The sequence below is a fragment of the Caloenas nicobarica genome, chromosome 6 (assembly GCF_036013445.1).
Source record: "Caloenas nicobarica isolate bCalNic1 chromosome 6, bCalNic1.hap1, whole genome shotgun sequence".
Classification (NCBI taxonomy): Eukaryota; Metazoa; Chordata; class Aves; order Columbiformes; family Columbidae; genus Caloenas; species Caloenas nicobarica.
The window spans coordinates 14587737-14602454 of NC_088250.1; the positions used below are offsets into that span (position 1 = coordinate 14587737).

At 44.6% G+C, this 14718-nt stretch overlaps 1 protein-coding gene across 1 annotated transcript in view; it reads right to left on the reverse strand.

Annotated features, from left to right (window-relative positions):
• Nucleotides 1–13264, reverse strand: part of MFSD6 (major facilitator superfamily domain containing 6) — a 29401-nt gene extending 16137 nt beyond the window's left edge. The window contains exons 1-2 of the mRNA XM_065638243.1: nucleotides 13125–13264; nucleotides 1879–3475 (exon numbers count right to left, since the gene is read on the reverse strand). Coding sequence (XP_065494315.1) covers nucleotides 1879–3422 — 1544 coding nt within the window. The 5' untranslated portion in view covers nucleotides 3423–3475; nucleotides 13125–13264. The remainder of the gene's footprint in view (nucleotides 1–1878; nucleotides 3476–13124) is intronic.
• Nucleotides 13265–14718: the final 1454 nt, after the last annotated feature.

The following is a 14718-nucleotide window of genomic DNA, read 5'->3' on the forward strand; positions in this document are numbered from 1 at the left end:
CTGGCTAAGATGGTTCCAAGAAGGCTATATAGTTGGAGGCTATTGATACTTACTAATGAGAGAATGAGTATCTGTACTATAAGACAGACATACACAGAACTATCAAAGAATAAGAGCTATGAACTCCTATACATCCTTATTAAAAAAAAAAAAAGTTAGCCTCCTCTTGAACAAACCATGCATTATACAAAGTTCAAAAAGTACAAGAGAGGCAACCAGAAGGAGACATCTCATCAACTGTGATGACTAAATACAAGTAAGCATTAGATAACATTAAACTATGACTAATGTGCATTTCCCAGGTGCAGAGTATAAATAATGTTGTTTCATTGCAATTAGGAGCCGGTGTTTAAACAAGTTAATCTTGATCCAATCTTGGCTTAATAGTGCAAAGAAAAAAAAAGAAAGAGGATTTAATCCTGTACATCATCATCATCTTTTTTCTTTTTTTTCTTTTTTTTTTTTTTTTTTTTTTTTTTTTTTACTAGCCATTACTCCTATCCCCTTCTATTTAATCTTATTCACAAGCCTAACACTCTTCTCTTTTTCGGTCATTCTCTAGTTGCAGCCTAAGCCTGAATTTTTACTATAACAATATACATTGAAAGAGCGTACCCAAGCTATCTTTAGCTATCGAGACTGATCTGTTCTCACTGCTCCTCCATCATCATATCCTTCCTCTAGTCTTTGCATGCAAGGTGTCACATTTTCTCACACTAATTACTGCCAGATTCAAAGACTGACTCAAAGTAAAGAGATCCTCCTCAGTTTAAAGGAAGAAAAAAAAATATTTTAAGTAATCTCTCAAATTACTGTGCTAAGGAGCTCAAACATTTTTACTAGGTCAAATAAAAAAATTCAGCCCAATAAAAGCAAAACGAAAAAACAAAGAGCAAAACCACACAACAGAATGCACAAAAAGAACAGTGCAGACAGCTTTAAAAATACTTGCATCATCTCAATGACTGCATGATTATAAACAGGGCATTTGCAGAGGACGTGATGCTAAAAGTACTGAGCGCTCTGCATTCAGTTGCAGAGTATCTGAGTAAATACAAAAACCTTTATGACTTCATTAACTCTGATTCCCCCATCTTTCCTCCTGAGCTCTTTAGAGTAGTGAAGGGGTTTAGAATATGTGGAAATTAAGTCAGTTGTAAATTTAGTGAAAACGACATTCACTAACATGCTTGAAGTAGTGAGTTTCACTTATACGAAGTAAAAACTATCTCACTACAGCAGCTGACACACACAGTTGCACCGAAAGGAAGGGAGCAACGCGCTGACCTGGAAAGCGCCTCTACCAGGCTGCAACCTCATTCTGCCAACACCCCCAGTCTCATTACCAGGGCACAGACACAGGAGGTGCTCATCTCGCTTCTTCACCTCATCCTCCTCCCCTCCCAGCGTGCAAGTGACGCCTTTCCAGGCTACTGTGGGGGCAAAGAACTGCCCTGCAAGGGGAAGCAGCCCAAAGCAGGTTTCCAGAACACTGCTACTCATATGAAAAAAAACCCTTGTAAAACTAATGGTATTTATATGTCAAAGCAGACAATCCTTGAGTGGGTGGTGATTTGTAAAGATCTCTAGCAGAGCTTTGCATCAGTGAAGTAGCATGTCTTCTGGAACCACCTGCAGTAGGTTACAGTGCCAGGCATAATGCACATACTAATACGCAACTCAAATGCAAAGGAAGCGTTCCAGAGCATTTTCAACTCCTAAAATAATAATAAAATCTCTATTAGGCAAGCTACATAACTGAGCAGTATTTAGAATTTTAAAATAAAAGGCTTAGCTTGAATTTCACTTTGTGACACAAGGCTAAGCCTGCAATTCAACATTTTTTGTACAGCTCTTGAATGATCGCTAACATCTTACCTGATGTGACCAACTAATTCAATCAGTTTGTGGCTGAAGAAGTAGGCGGTCAGCTCAGACACGTGGCTGAGCACAGAACAAACTCCAAAGAGAGTGGTGGTGCCATTCAGGTCTTCCAGGTGCCAGTAAAGAAAGGTGAAGACAAAGCCATATCCAAATCCCATGAACCATGCCACGAAGAGCACAGAGCCATACTGGATACTACACAGCAGTTTTATGAGGTCCCAAAAACTGAAAGACTGCGACTGGCTCATACTGGTAGGAGTGTTATCGGAGGATTCATTGGAGACATTTCTGTCCACCTGTGAGATTTCTACCTCTTTTCTCTTATTTTCGTCTTGCTTGAAGTGCGTGTAATGAAATCGAAACTGGGTGGCCACAATTAACGCCATTGTCATCAGAACACCAAAAACGATGAAAACTATCCTGTAGTTCTTGTACTCAGGAGCTTTACATCCTTGACCTTCAATGACAACTTCCGTATGGGTATAGTCGATGCCAATCCCCACGGAGAGCATGGCCAGCCCCCAGCCCAGAGACCCCCACATACGCTGCAATCCATACCGGTCCCGGTGTTTGCCGAGATACTGCAGAGTTACCGTGTCTACAATCGTAACAGAGGAAGCACTGAAAAATTCTCCGATTATGACAACCAGCAGAATGAGTAGGAAGATGGCTTCTACTTCTTGTTGATCATAAACAAGCACAGCTTGGTCAGAAGGCAGCAGCTTTGTGGTGATGGCAGCTGGGGTGGGACTTGGAGTCACGTTCCCTGGTGAGACTGGGCTAGTGGTGGTGTTTTTTGATGTAAAATGGGTACTGTTTTCCAAGACAAATTCAACATCACTGCTCTGTGTAGGTAAAAGAGATGTTATTTCAGGATTAACTGTCCCTGTTGTTTCCAAAGCGATCGGACTGGAAGTGAGCAGGTCTCTCCTCCCGCGAACTTTCAGGGATGCAGCAGTCACTGTGGTTAGCAGAGAAGACATGGAGGCATTTTGTGAAAACGTGGTTAAAAAGCTGCTTGCGTTGGTGGGATGTGCTGGGGGAAGGCCCTTTGGTACGCATCGTAAAGTGGCTGGTCTAACAAATCCAATCCCCAGGTTAAATAAAACCCAGCATAAAAGCGAAAAGAGGAGGACGACCTTCCCTTTCTTGAAGCGATCTGCCACCACTCCCCAGAAGGGAGCACTGCAGAACTCAATGAAGTACCTGATGCCCACCAGAAGTCCACTCTGACTGGGTGACATACCCAGCTGCTTGTAATACACAGGCAGCAAGGGGTAGAGAGAGCCATATGCAGAATAGAAGAAAAAATAAAAGACCTTTGAGATCAGAAGATCGTTGTTTATTTTGACGCAGTGCTTTTCTAACCAATCTAGCTCTTCATCTGGGACGGTGGTTGTCTCCGTCGAAGGGGATTCGTTAGAGGGGGGCAAGTCTTGATCCTTGGAAATGCCATTGAAAGGATCAGCAAGCACATACTTTCTCTTCTGTTCTTCTTCATCATCGGTTAAAATTGCAACCTTATCATCAGCTGCCATGGTTTACCACAAGCATCCAATATCTGGTGCACTGTCAAGGAACTAGAGCTCTCCTGTGAACAAATAAAACGTAACATGGTTAAGGTACCACATGGGAACAGACCTGCAATGCCAGTCATCAAGGACAAAGACAGCTTCTTTTGCATTTATTGCTCAGGAATTTCACAGATGAAATATCAGGGTGGGGAAGGCCATTTGTCTAGACCACTGGTACACAGTAGCATCGATAAAAATGTGGTTTATGACGAATTCTGTGAAGTTCTCCCAAGAGCAGCTTTAATATTGTGCAATAAAACACCTTTATTGTTTAGGACAGAGAATAATTTATATATCTAAAATCACTATGGCAATTAAGTATTAGCATTTACAAGTCTTTTCTTTCAAGTTGCCTTTTCTCCCCCAAGGCTGCTATATTTCCAGTATTCCCTACTAAACCAAAAGATAGCCATGATTTCATAATTAAATAATGCAACCGCATATATAACTGGTTTTTTTAATTATAAAAACAAATTATATCTGAAGTCTCATTACAGCCTTCAAAAGGTTCATCAATCTCCTCTTGAAATGTGGTTTTCTAAGCACTCCACAACCACAGCAGACATTGGTGGGAGGCTTGAGCTTCTACGCTGAATGGGAAGAGAGGTGAGAATTAGGATACGGGCTTCATGATTAAAGCAAGGGACCCTCAAAATCAGGATGACAACCTCAAATGCATCAAAGACCTGGGAGCGAAGAAGCACAGGGACAGATAAAAAGTACAGGCCCTACAATGGTCTCTTCAATTGTGCAATTGGAGAAAGGTGCATTGGGAGATAACTGTACTGCAGCTGCCCACACTTATCCTTTGCAGAAGCAAAGTATTGCAAAACTGACAAGCAACACTTAAAATTACATTCACCACTACTTAGACTTTGGTTTCACCAACCAGCTTGCACATTTAAAAAGAACAAACCAGTCTATTAAGAAGCTAGGCTAGCTAACAGATGCTTTCAAATGATAAAAAAAAGCCCTGCCAGTAGGTGACCAGCTCAAAATCATTTTATTGGGCTATATATTTTTTTTCTATATTAATATGTGTAAATTTAACCTAGGAAGATTAGCTCATGTTCATTATGAGAAAGTTCTGTCATCACGTTGCTCTTTAGATTAATGTAACTAGCACACAGGAACCTCTTAAAGGACCAATATTTGAAAAGCTAATTTTATTCCAGAAGAACCTGACATTTCTCTAAGAGCACTCAATTTATGATCGAGAATATCTTCTCAAGGAATCTGAAGTATTTTTTTGGAAGGTCTGCATTTAATTCCCACTAGAAGAGCTCCAATGGAATTGCAGTCTTTCAAAGCTCAACTGAGTGCACAGTATCGTCCCCCTAAAATTAGTCATGCATTGATACGCCCAGCGCCTTTCAATTATTTAATTGTAATTCAGAATTTATTTAAATACTAACAACAGATTTGCAAACCGATACAATGCTAATAACAGAAAAGAGACTCTAACATTCGTAAGTCTGTTAAATTAGCTGGTTTTTCCTGATCCAACATACACATAACAGCTGACAGAACAAGCCACAGATCCTTCTAAAAACAATAGTCAATTAATGTAAACCTTACACAGTTCAGTGATACACAAGTCTAAAAATACCATCATTAAAATCCCTAACACTCATGAGGTTTGTGTGTGTTTTTCACTTCTAAATGTCATTTCTATGGGATACTATCTACGAGGATCTCTGGTTTCATTTTGGGAGAAAAGGTTGCATAAAAATCTTGGAACCTTAAATATTCATGAAGTGAAGGTCAGAAGTTAATCAAAATGATGCCAGCCCATACACACAGACTGCTTTTTCTCCAGTGTCTTCAGAGACAATCCGATTTAAAAAAAAAAAAAAATCAAGTGTCAAAAGATTAGAAAAAGTCCTAATTAAGTTGTTAGAACAGTCAAATGTGAAAATACATTTTCTTGTTCTTACTTCCTATGATCAAAAGTCGCACGAACCCAAACCCAGCAGCTGTCTAGTCAGCTCCTGTGATTTTTGGTCCAGTTGGCCACTTCCACCTGACAGCTGGAAGGTCCATGGGCTTTCTCCTTATATATTTGTTCATTTTTGGCTTCTATATCCATAAACCAAGTCTTTCTAATGAGTAAATTAGATCAGTCATCATCTGTGCTTTATTTGCTTTATGCCTTGCTCTGACAAGACTCCAGAACTTGTACAGGGCCTCAATTATGTCAAGGAGACATAACTGAGGTTTCACCGTTGCTCCTGTGTCCCACCACAACCAGATTATGCTCATCGATTTACAGCAGCTTGTTTACTAGCTCTATTGAAGCTTTACAGCATTTAATTTTGAAGAATAAATCTCCTCCCCCATCACCATGACAAGATAGAACTCACATTTATCCACTCAGGTATGAGGACAACTTCTTTGCAAGTAAGAACTGAAATTCTCCTGATTTAAACAACACGGACATATTCCTCATCCCTACATATGAGCTCTGAACCAAAGGCTTTTAGAGCAATTACTGCTCAAACTTTTTCAATTCAGTTTCCCTTTTCTTTTGGAATTGGACTTCAATTTTGCATGTTGGTGAATAGTGGGTATATTAAAAACTGTTATACAGCTAATCTTTAAATACTTCAGTTGCTGCATCTTCTTCCCCCCTCCATAACTTCTGTCTGCCCCAGCATCCATCTTCTAACCTGTGTGTGCAAGGATTAATCAAAAGATCCACTCCTAGTATTTTGACTAGAGCATCTTGGGTAAGAATGCTGTGAAAAGTATATTTCATAATAATTTCAGTAAATATTTTCCCGCCCTGAGAGTGTTTCATTGAATATTATTAATAACACAGAGAATACTCTTCAGAAATATAACAGCATCAAGACTGGTAGGAGCCATATGGCATTCTTCTATGTTTTGATCACTAGTATGTTTAGGAGTCAGGGTTTTGAAAGCGATTTTATTTAGCAGTTTTTTAAATTCTAAAAATAAAGGACTGTAAATGAGAAAACCAACAAAGTGTTATGGTTACTGAAAAATCTACAGAAGACTTAATAATCTACAAGGCTTTCCTTATACTGACAAAAACCCCATGTCAGTCAGGGATTGGATGTACAGCAAATCAAACAGATGGAAAAACAACATACTTTTAAGCAAGAAGAGACTAGTTATCTCCTGTGTATCTTAACCATAAGCTTCAAATACTATATCTTCACTTTGCAAAAACTTTTTCTGATCCACAAGACAGTAGGAGGATAGAAGACAGCGCTACCCGCAAGTTTTTAAAGAACAACAAACAACAGGAGTGAGGAAGAATGGTTCAGAGAGTAAACAGAACTGATTTCAGTGTTAATTTTAACTCGTTTGAGGCAGAACAGAGCACAAAGTTTTAACTGAGGCCTGTTGAATATCATCAGTCCAGCCAGGACAAGTGGACCATAGAGGATGCAGAGTGGTAACATCACTCTGAAAACACAGGAGTAACAGTTTTGAAGCCATCTTCCCTAAACTTAGGTAAGTGCACACACACACAACAAAGCCCTAACATGCAAATTCGAAAAAAACTTCTGCAAAGCTAACTTTTCTCCAAGTTCCCTGATGCCAATTGCTGCCGCCTGGTTTGTGTCTGTTCCTCCAGCAAGTCAAAATCCACTTTCAAACCCTCACATCAAACCCATCTATGACACGTCTTTCATCCTGTCAACTTCTGCAAACAGCTACAGCATCTTTCCTACAGGCTTGTACCTTTGAACTATTATCTGAGGAATGGAGGAAAACCCATTTGTCCCAAGGCATTCTGTGATGGTCATTTTAATGACTGTAACGAGGCTATTTGGCAGGTAGGTGGAAAGAGGCACATACAGGTATTCTACAGTTAATTAAGTATCTTCTTGGCATTCTTGCCGTTTTTATTTCTTAAATAGATCCTTATTACTCTGGCTCTCCTAATCATTAAGAGGATTTCAAGATCTGAAAGGATTAAAAGTTAATCTATTCAAGACAACCTGACATAACAAGAAGTTCCCTATAAAACAAAGCAAAATTATAAGGAAAATATTATATATATATAAAATATAAAATATCACAGAATCACAGAATCACAGAATGTTAGGGATTGGAAGGGACCTCAAAAGATCATCTAGTCCAATCCCCCTGCCAGAGCAGGAAAACTTAGGTGAGGTTACACAGGAAGGCGTCCAGGCGGGTCTTGAATGTCTCCAGAGAAGGAGAATCCACAACCCCCCTGGGCAGCCCGTTCCAGTGCTCTGTCACCCTCACTGAGAAGAAGTTTCTTCTCACATTTAAGTGGAACCTCTTGTGTTCCAGCTTGGACCCATTACCCCTTGTCTTACTGTTGGTTGTCACCGAGAAGAGCCTAGCTCCATCCTCGTGACACCCACCCTTTATATATTTATAAACATTAATGAGGTCACCCCTCAGTCTCCTCTTCTCCAAGCTAAAGAGACCCAGCTCCCTCAGCCTTTCCTCATAAGGGAGATGCTCCACTCCCTTAATCATCTTTGTGGCCCTGCGCTGGACTCTCTCCAGCAGTTCCCTGTCCTTCTTGAACTGAGGGGCCCAGAACTGGACACAATATTCCAGATGAGGTCTCACCAGGGCAGAGTAGAGGGGAAGGAGAACCTCTCTGGACCTACTAACCACCCCCCTTCTAATACACCCCAGGATGCCATTGGCCTTCTTGGCCACAAGGGCACAGTGCTGGCTCATGGTCATCCTGCTGTCCACCAGGACCCCCAGGTCTCTTTCCCCTACACTGCTCTCTAATAGGTCATTCCCCAACCTGTACTGGAACCTGGGGTTGTTCCTGCCCAGATGCAAGACTCTACATTTCCCCTTGTTATATTTCATTAAATTTTTCCCCGCCCAACTCTCTAGCCTGTCCAGATCTCGCTGGATGGCAGCACAGCCCTCTGGCGTGTCAGCCACTCCTCCCAGCTTGGTGTCATCAGCAAACTTGCTGATAGTACACTCAATTCCCTCATCCAAGTCATTGATGAATATATTGAACAGTATTGGTCCCAGAACTGACCCTTGAGGCACTCCACTAGATACAGGCCTCCAACCAGACTCCGCCCCATTGATCACAACTCTCTGGCTTCTCTCCTTCAGCCAGTTCGCAGTCCACCTCACTACCCGATCATCCAGTCCACTCTTCCTCAGTTTTGCCGTGAGGATGCTGTGGGAGACGGTGTCAAATGCTTTGCTGAAGTCAAGGTAGACCACATCCACTGCTCTGCCATCGTCAATCCACCTTGTTACGTCTTCATAAAAGGCTATGAGGTTGGTCAAACACGACTTCCCCTTGGTGAAGCCATGTTGACTGTCCCTGATGACCCTCTTATCCTTGATATGTCTTAAGATGGCACCAAGGATAAGGTGTTCCATCACTTTCCCAGGGATGGAGGTGAGGCTGACCGGTCTATAGTTGCCCGGGTCCTCCTTCTTGCCCTTTTTGAAGACCGGAGTGATATTTGCTTTCCTCCAGTCCTCAGGCACCTCTCCCGTTTCCCAAGACTTGGCAAAGATGATGGAGAGCGGTCCAGCAATGACTTCAGCCAGCTCCCTCAGCACCCTCGGGTGCATCCCATCTGGACCCATGGATTTATGGATGTCCAGATTGCTTAATTGCTCCCTAACCCAGTCCTCATCAACTGAGGCAGACTCCTCCATTGCCCTGCCTTTCTCTGGGGCCTCAGGGGTACGGGGCTCCTCAGGACAGCCTCCGGCAGAGTAGACAGAGACAAAGAAGGCATTCAGTAATTCTGCCTTCTCTGTATCTTCTGTCACCAGGGCACCCACCCCGTTCATCAGTGGGCCTACATTGCCTCTGGTGTTAGTTTTATCTGCCATGTATTTGAAGAACCTCTTCCTGTTGTCCTTGACCCCTCTCGCCAGGTTTAACTCTAAGGAGGCCTTAGCTTTCCTAGTTGCCTCCCTACATCCTCTGACAACAGCCTTATATTCTTCCCAAGTGGCCAGCCCCTCCTTCCATGATTTGTAAACCCTCCTCTTCCAGGAGTTTTTTATACTAAAAAACTCAGCTCTCCCCTTGGAGTTGCTCTTCCCAAAACCTTTGAAAAAAACCCAAACCACCTGCTCAGAGAAAAAAAAAAAAGCCAGTCAACAGATCAGACTAGGGTAGCAAATACCTGAACCTCTCAGGGAAAATATCATGACACAGAACAAGGCATTAAAACTTCACTCGCAGACCAACAGAAAGTTAGATTTGGGGTTAACGAGTGCTGCTGTTTTTAAATAAAGTTTAATTCAGCATAAATATTCCATTCGCTAGGCTTTGAGAATTAAAGCACAATTAAGACTCGCAAAGCAGAGCCTCAACATCAGGGTTTGGAGCTGCACTGAATGCAAAAACAAACACAAAAACAAACAAAACCAAAACAAAACAAAAACAACCAAACAAAAAAGCCACAAAACAACAAACCGAACCCAAACAAACAAAACCCCCCCCCCCCAAACCAAAACCAAACAAAATCCCAAACAAACAACAAAAAAATGACAGTTCATCACAACAAAGTGCAAATGACCAAGAGCAGCTTAGGCTGTTAAATATCTAGCAAAATTACAGTCTCAGAAAACATACTTTCAGAGTAGAATTTCAAGAGAGGAATCATTAATTAATCTCTCAAGCAACATGCAACTGTAAGAACGGAGCAGGCTAGCTTGCTGTTTGCTTTGTGTGGATAAACCAAAGCCGGCCAACACGGCATCACATCTTATTTTACCCCTTCCAGACTTTCACTGACTAGCAAACTGACCTTGTAGCAAACACATGAAATTCCACATGAAGTTTTCATACGAACAATTTTAAATCTGCTACTAGAAAACATGTTTCTTGACTAAACTTTTTTTTCAAAGTCACTCATTATTAATTCAGAACAGGTCTATGCTAAAGAAGCAGATGTAAAAACTCTCCATCGTCCAAAGCAAGCTCACCTCGCTCACTGCTCATGCACGCATCTCCCACTCAGCCCCTCTTCTCTCATTGATCTCAACTACAAAACCTTTGGATCAAAGACTTTCTGGCATAGTATCTGTGCAGCGCCTCTCAGAATTAAGCCCCGCATCCAGCAGGCCTACAAGGCATCGCTGTAAGAAACATGAATAATAGACCATGTTTTCCATTTCCAAGCAAGTTTTGCCCCTAAGGAGCAGCCTGGTGCTGTCGCCTGCATCCATGCCAAAAAGGAGGAGAACGTTATGCAAACAACTTGCATCATGACAGCGGAGGGCACTGACTTCACCTACTCTTGCATCACGTTCCCAGAGCTCTGCCAGGCAGGCCAGGTGCAGCCCTCGGAGACGCTGTCCCTGCCAAACCACACAGCCCCACATCACCCTCCCTGCCCTCTGAAGGTACACAGTCCTCCTGGGGGGACCAGCTCGGACACCTTACTCAGAATTTATCAAATCAGGAATCAGTCGCATTTAGTGAATTAACTCAGTGCTTGGAAATAACATTTGTTTCAAGTCTGAAGCGAGACATAAGTGCTGTAACATTAACCACCATAATCAGGGTTTCCATGAAGTGAAACCACCTCGTTCTAAAACATTTAACTCTTAAAATTGCTTTATTTTGTGTTGCTTGGCATGCACTTACTTAACGTGTTGCTCTATAAGTTTTGCTCCTTCATTCAATATGGATATAAAGCCCCACATACTTTGACACATTTAGTCAATTAGATTGAGAAACTACGGGATGTCTGAAGTATGTCAAGATCGGGTTTATAACAGGTTTAATGCACTTCATAATAGGTCTGAAGTGCTAAGTTGATACAACACTGGTAGTATTAACATTAAAGACAAGAACACTATTAGGTCCTCATCTATTAAAGAAAAAACATTAAATTCACATCTTAAGACTCCTGCTTTCCAATCATGTTTTCCATTTAATATGTGCAAATTAAGATGTCCCAGCTGACTATTTTTTAACCAGTTTATTTTTAGTCAGTATTAGACTCTAATTTTTTAACCAGTTTTTAATTTACCGGCTATGTATCTATACTGCCAAGGTTTACGCTTCAGTAAGGACAGTAAATAACAAACCTGCCTTCAAATACGGAGCAGGCAAGGGCCCAGTGTCAGAGCTGCAGCACCCACAACACAGCCGCGTTCCTCGCTGGGGACCGGGACAGGCCAGTTCGTGCTATTTAAGCTCAGGCCCATTGTGCCATAGCTGAAGATTAAGACGAATTTTAGGTCACTTTTAAGTTGTGCCCTAGCAAAAGCCACATTAGTGCTCAACCACAGCTTCCTCATATCATCAGCTTTTGCTCTCATAGTCTCACTCCACCTGTTTGAATTTGTTAGTCTAGTTTTTTGTTTGGTTGGTTTTTTTGTTTTTAAACCTGCTTAGGATTTTTACTTGGTTTATGACTGCTATCACGAACACCATCCTTAAAAAGAAGATTGTTTTCTTCTCCCCTGTTCCCAGTGGGTCTTCAGAGAATACAAACAACAAAATAAATGTTGCCTTTGTCTGCTATTTATATCTAGGGAAACAAATACAAAAAAACCCCACCCCAAACGAACCACAAGCTAGAAAACTAGCATTTTACAATCTTTTTCCTTAGACATTACCCAATACAGTGGATAACTAGGCCCTATATATCTTAGTAATGTAATAATGTTTTGGGCAGTTTTTACTGAAATACTTCAGTGTTAAGACAGCCCATCTCCTCTCCCTTAAACTCCAAGTTTATCACTCTTCAACACCACTTTTTCCACTAACACAACAATTTAAAAGAGACTGCTGTTGAAACTTTCTAACTGCTGAGCAAACATGGGTTTTTAACTCTCTCTAATTTAGGATGTAACAGGCATCTGTAACACCTATGGTACCTCTAGCACCAATTTCTTAGGCAAGCATCTATTCCTATGCTTAACAAACGCAGGAGACACTGACAACCCGCTTATTAAAAATCACCGTATTTTAAGGACTGAACAGTTCAGAAACCAAATGACAGCTACACAGACCACCACGCCTGGCCGCTGGCAGCAGGGACACACACCGGGACACCTGTGCCTGAGTTCCCACGGGACACGGCCCACGCAGTGGCCACCGCCGGGGATGCCGACACTGTCACCCGTGGTGTCGCGGGAGGGCGCGGGGCATGTGGCGTTGGGTGGCTCTGTCCCACGCACGGTGGTTACACTTCGACCACAACGCTCAGCTTCTGGAGATGAGTGCCGGCATGCTAATGGGGTCACCGCTCGGCCACAACCAACGCCAGGGGACGAGCCCGGCCAGCGCACAGGGACCACCCGGCTCAGCTGAGGAGCAGCTGATCGGCTCCAGCGCGGCGCGGGCAGGAACCACCTCCGGGAACGGAGAGCTGAGCCGAGCAGCCGCGAAGGAGGGAAGGAAGCGGCTGAGGCGAGGGCCCAACGGCAGCATCCTGCGCGGCTGCGAGGACAAGGCCCGTCGACCCCGACGGGGAGGGAGCTGGAGCCGGTGCCGGGCCACAGATCGGGGGAACGGCCTCACGGGCCCGGCGACGTGCACCACAACCGGCGCGCCGGCCGCCTCGCCCGCCGGCAGCCCCCGGCTCGGGCCCGGCCGGCCGGGCCCGCCCGCTGCCGGCGCCCCGCGGAGCGCAGGCAGGGGAAGCGGCGGCCCCGCGCCGGGCGGCCCTACCGCGCACCGCGCTGACTCACCTCGCCCGGGGGCGGCTCCGGGGGGGCGCTCAGCCGGGAGCATCGCAGCCCCCTCCCGCCGCCTCCTCCTCCTGCCGCCGCGGCTGCTGCGGCCGGCGGCTCCGCCAGCCCTCGCCCGCCCCCCCGCCGGGCCGCGCCGCAGCCGCGCAGGGGCGCTGCGGGAGGGACGGAGCCGCCCCCCGCCGCGGGGGGGCCGCGCGCCCGCCCGCCCGGCGCCGCCTCCGCGCCCCGCGGCCAGCGGCCCGGCCGGCGGTGGAGGGCGGAGCTGCTGTGCTTACGGGCGCCGTTGGGCCGCGGATGGCGGGTCTGTACCTGCGCTGGGCCGCGGGATGGACGTTTGCTTTAAAAACGGTGTTTGGGGAGCGTTCGTAGGCCCTGAGCAACGACATAACATGCGTAGTGCTTCCTGCTCCTCTGAAGTTCCGAACACGTATGACAGCATAAAGAATCAAATGATTACCTGTAGTGCCTTCCGCAGCCACCGGCATCATCCCTTCGGTAACGCCATTTCTAGAATTACATACAAATAAAATTACGTAAATGCTTAAAACAACAACAACATAAACTGCCACCCCTCCCCTCTCCAGCAATTATTGCAGCAGAAAAGCACAGGCAGGGAAGAAAACTTACCAAGTAACAGCTGAGCCGTGTTGCACTATCGAAAAGTCAGCGCTGTTAAGCCAAAGAAGGGCAATAACCAGGACAGAAAGGCCGGCTGGAGATTTGGGGTGTTTATCAGCCCTGAACTCAACGGGAGGTAGGGAAATTGTTTGAGGATTAAGCTCAAGGGATGGTGTTCTGTAGACAAGAGCTCCAAGCAGAGCCGATAAAGCCAGCAGGCTCCAGTGGTCATCCCTCCAGCATCACAGCACGGGCAGCTCCTGCCCAGGACAGCGACCAGAGTGCCGACGTTAACCAGGATACCACAGGGCAAACGCCTTACCTACTGGCATCTTCTCCTTTGTACTTTCTGAGGGAGGATCCCCCTTTCCTCAAGGCGGGGCAGGGGGGGAACCACATTATTTTGCCCAAGGGAAGAAATTGAGAGAACATGACAAGTTTGGGTAATTGAGGCAGACAGAGAGGAATGGCGGCACCACGGGCGTTCGACCCATTTAATGTGAGCCCTCACTGGAGTGCAAGGGACACCAGTCCCCACCGAAGGAAATGCTCTCTCAGGGTCGCTCCCCTGCCACACTAGCGTGCGGATGGGGTGCAATCTTTGCATGCAGATACAAAGGCCATTCGGGACACCATCCGATTAAAAGCTTTACCCTTACAGTACAGGCCTCTCCTGAAGGAGGCAGGAGACAAAAGCTGAATTTTGTAGGGTGATGACCTGGGGCAGGAGAAGGCTTGTTTATCATCTGTCTCTTCATCTTTGAGAATTGCCCCCTTGGCTAATTAACCACAGAGAATGCACGTCTGAGGAAACCAGGAGTGCAGGCCTCCTGTAATGTTGCAGAACTCTGAGACAGACAATTATCCACTTGTACAGTGGGGTTTTTATTACAAAATGTTACTGTAATAAACCACATGTCAGCTCCAACTGAAATTACTTGATGGAGACATGTTGGCAAGTTACTACAAATGC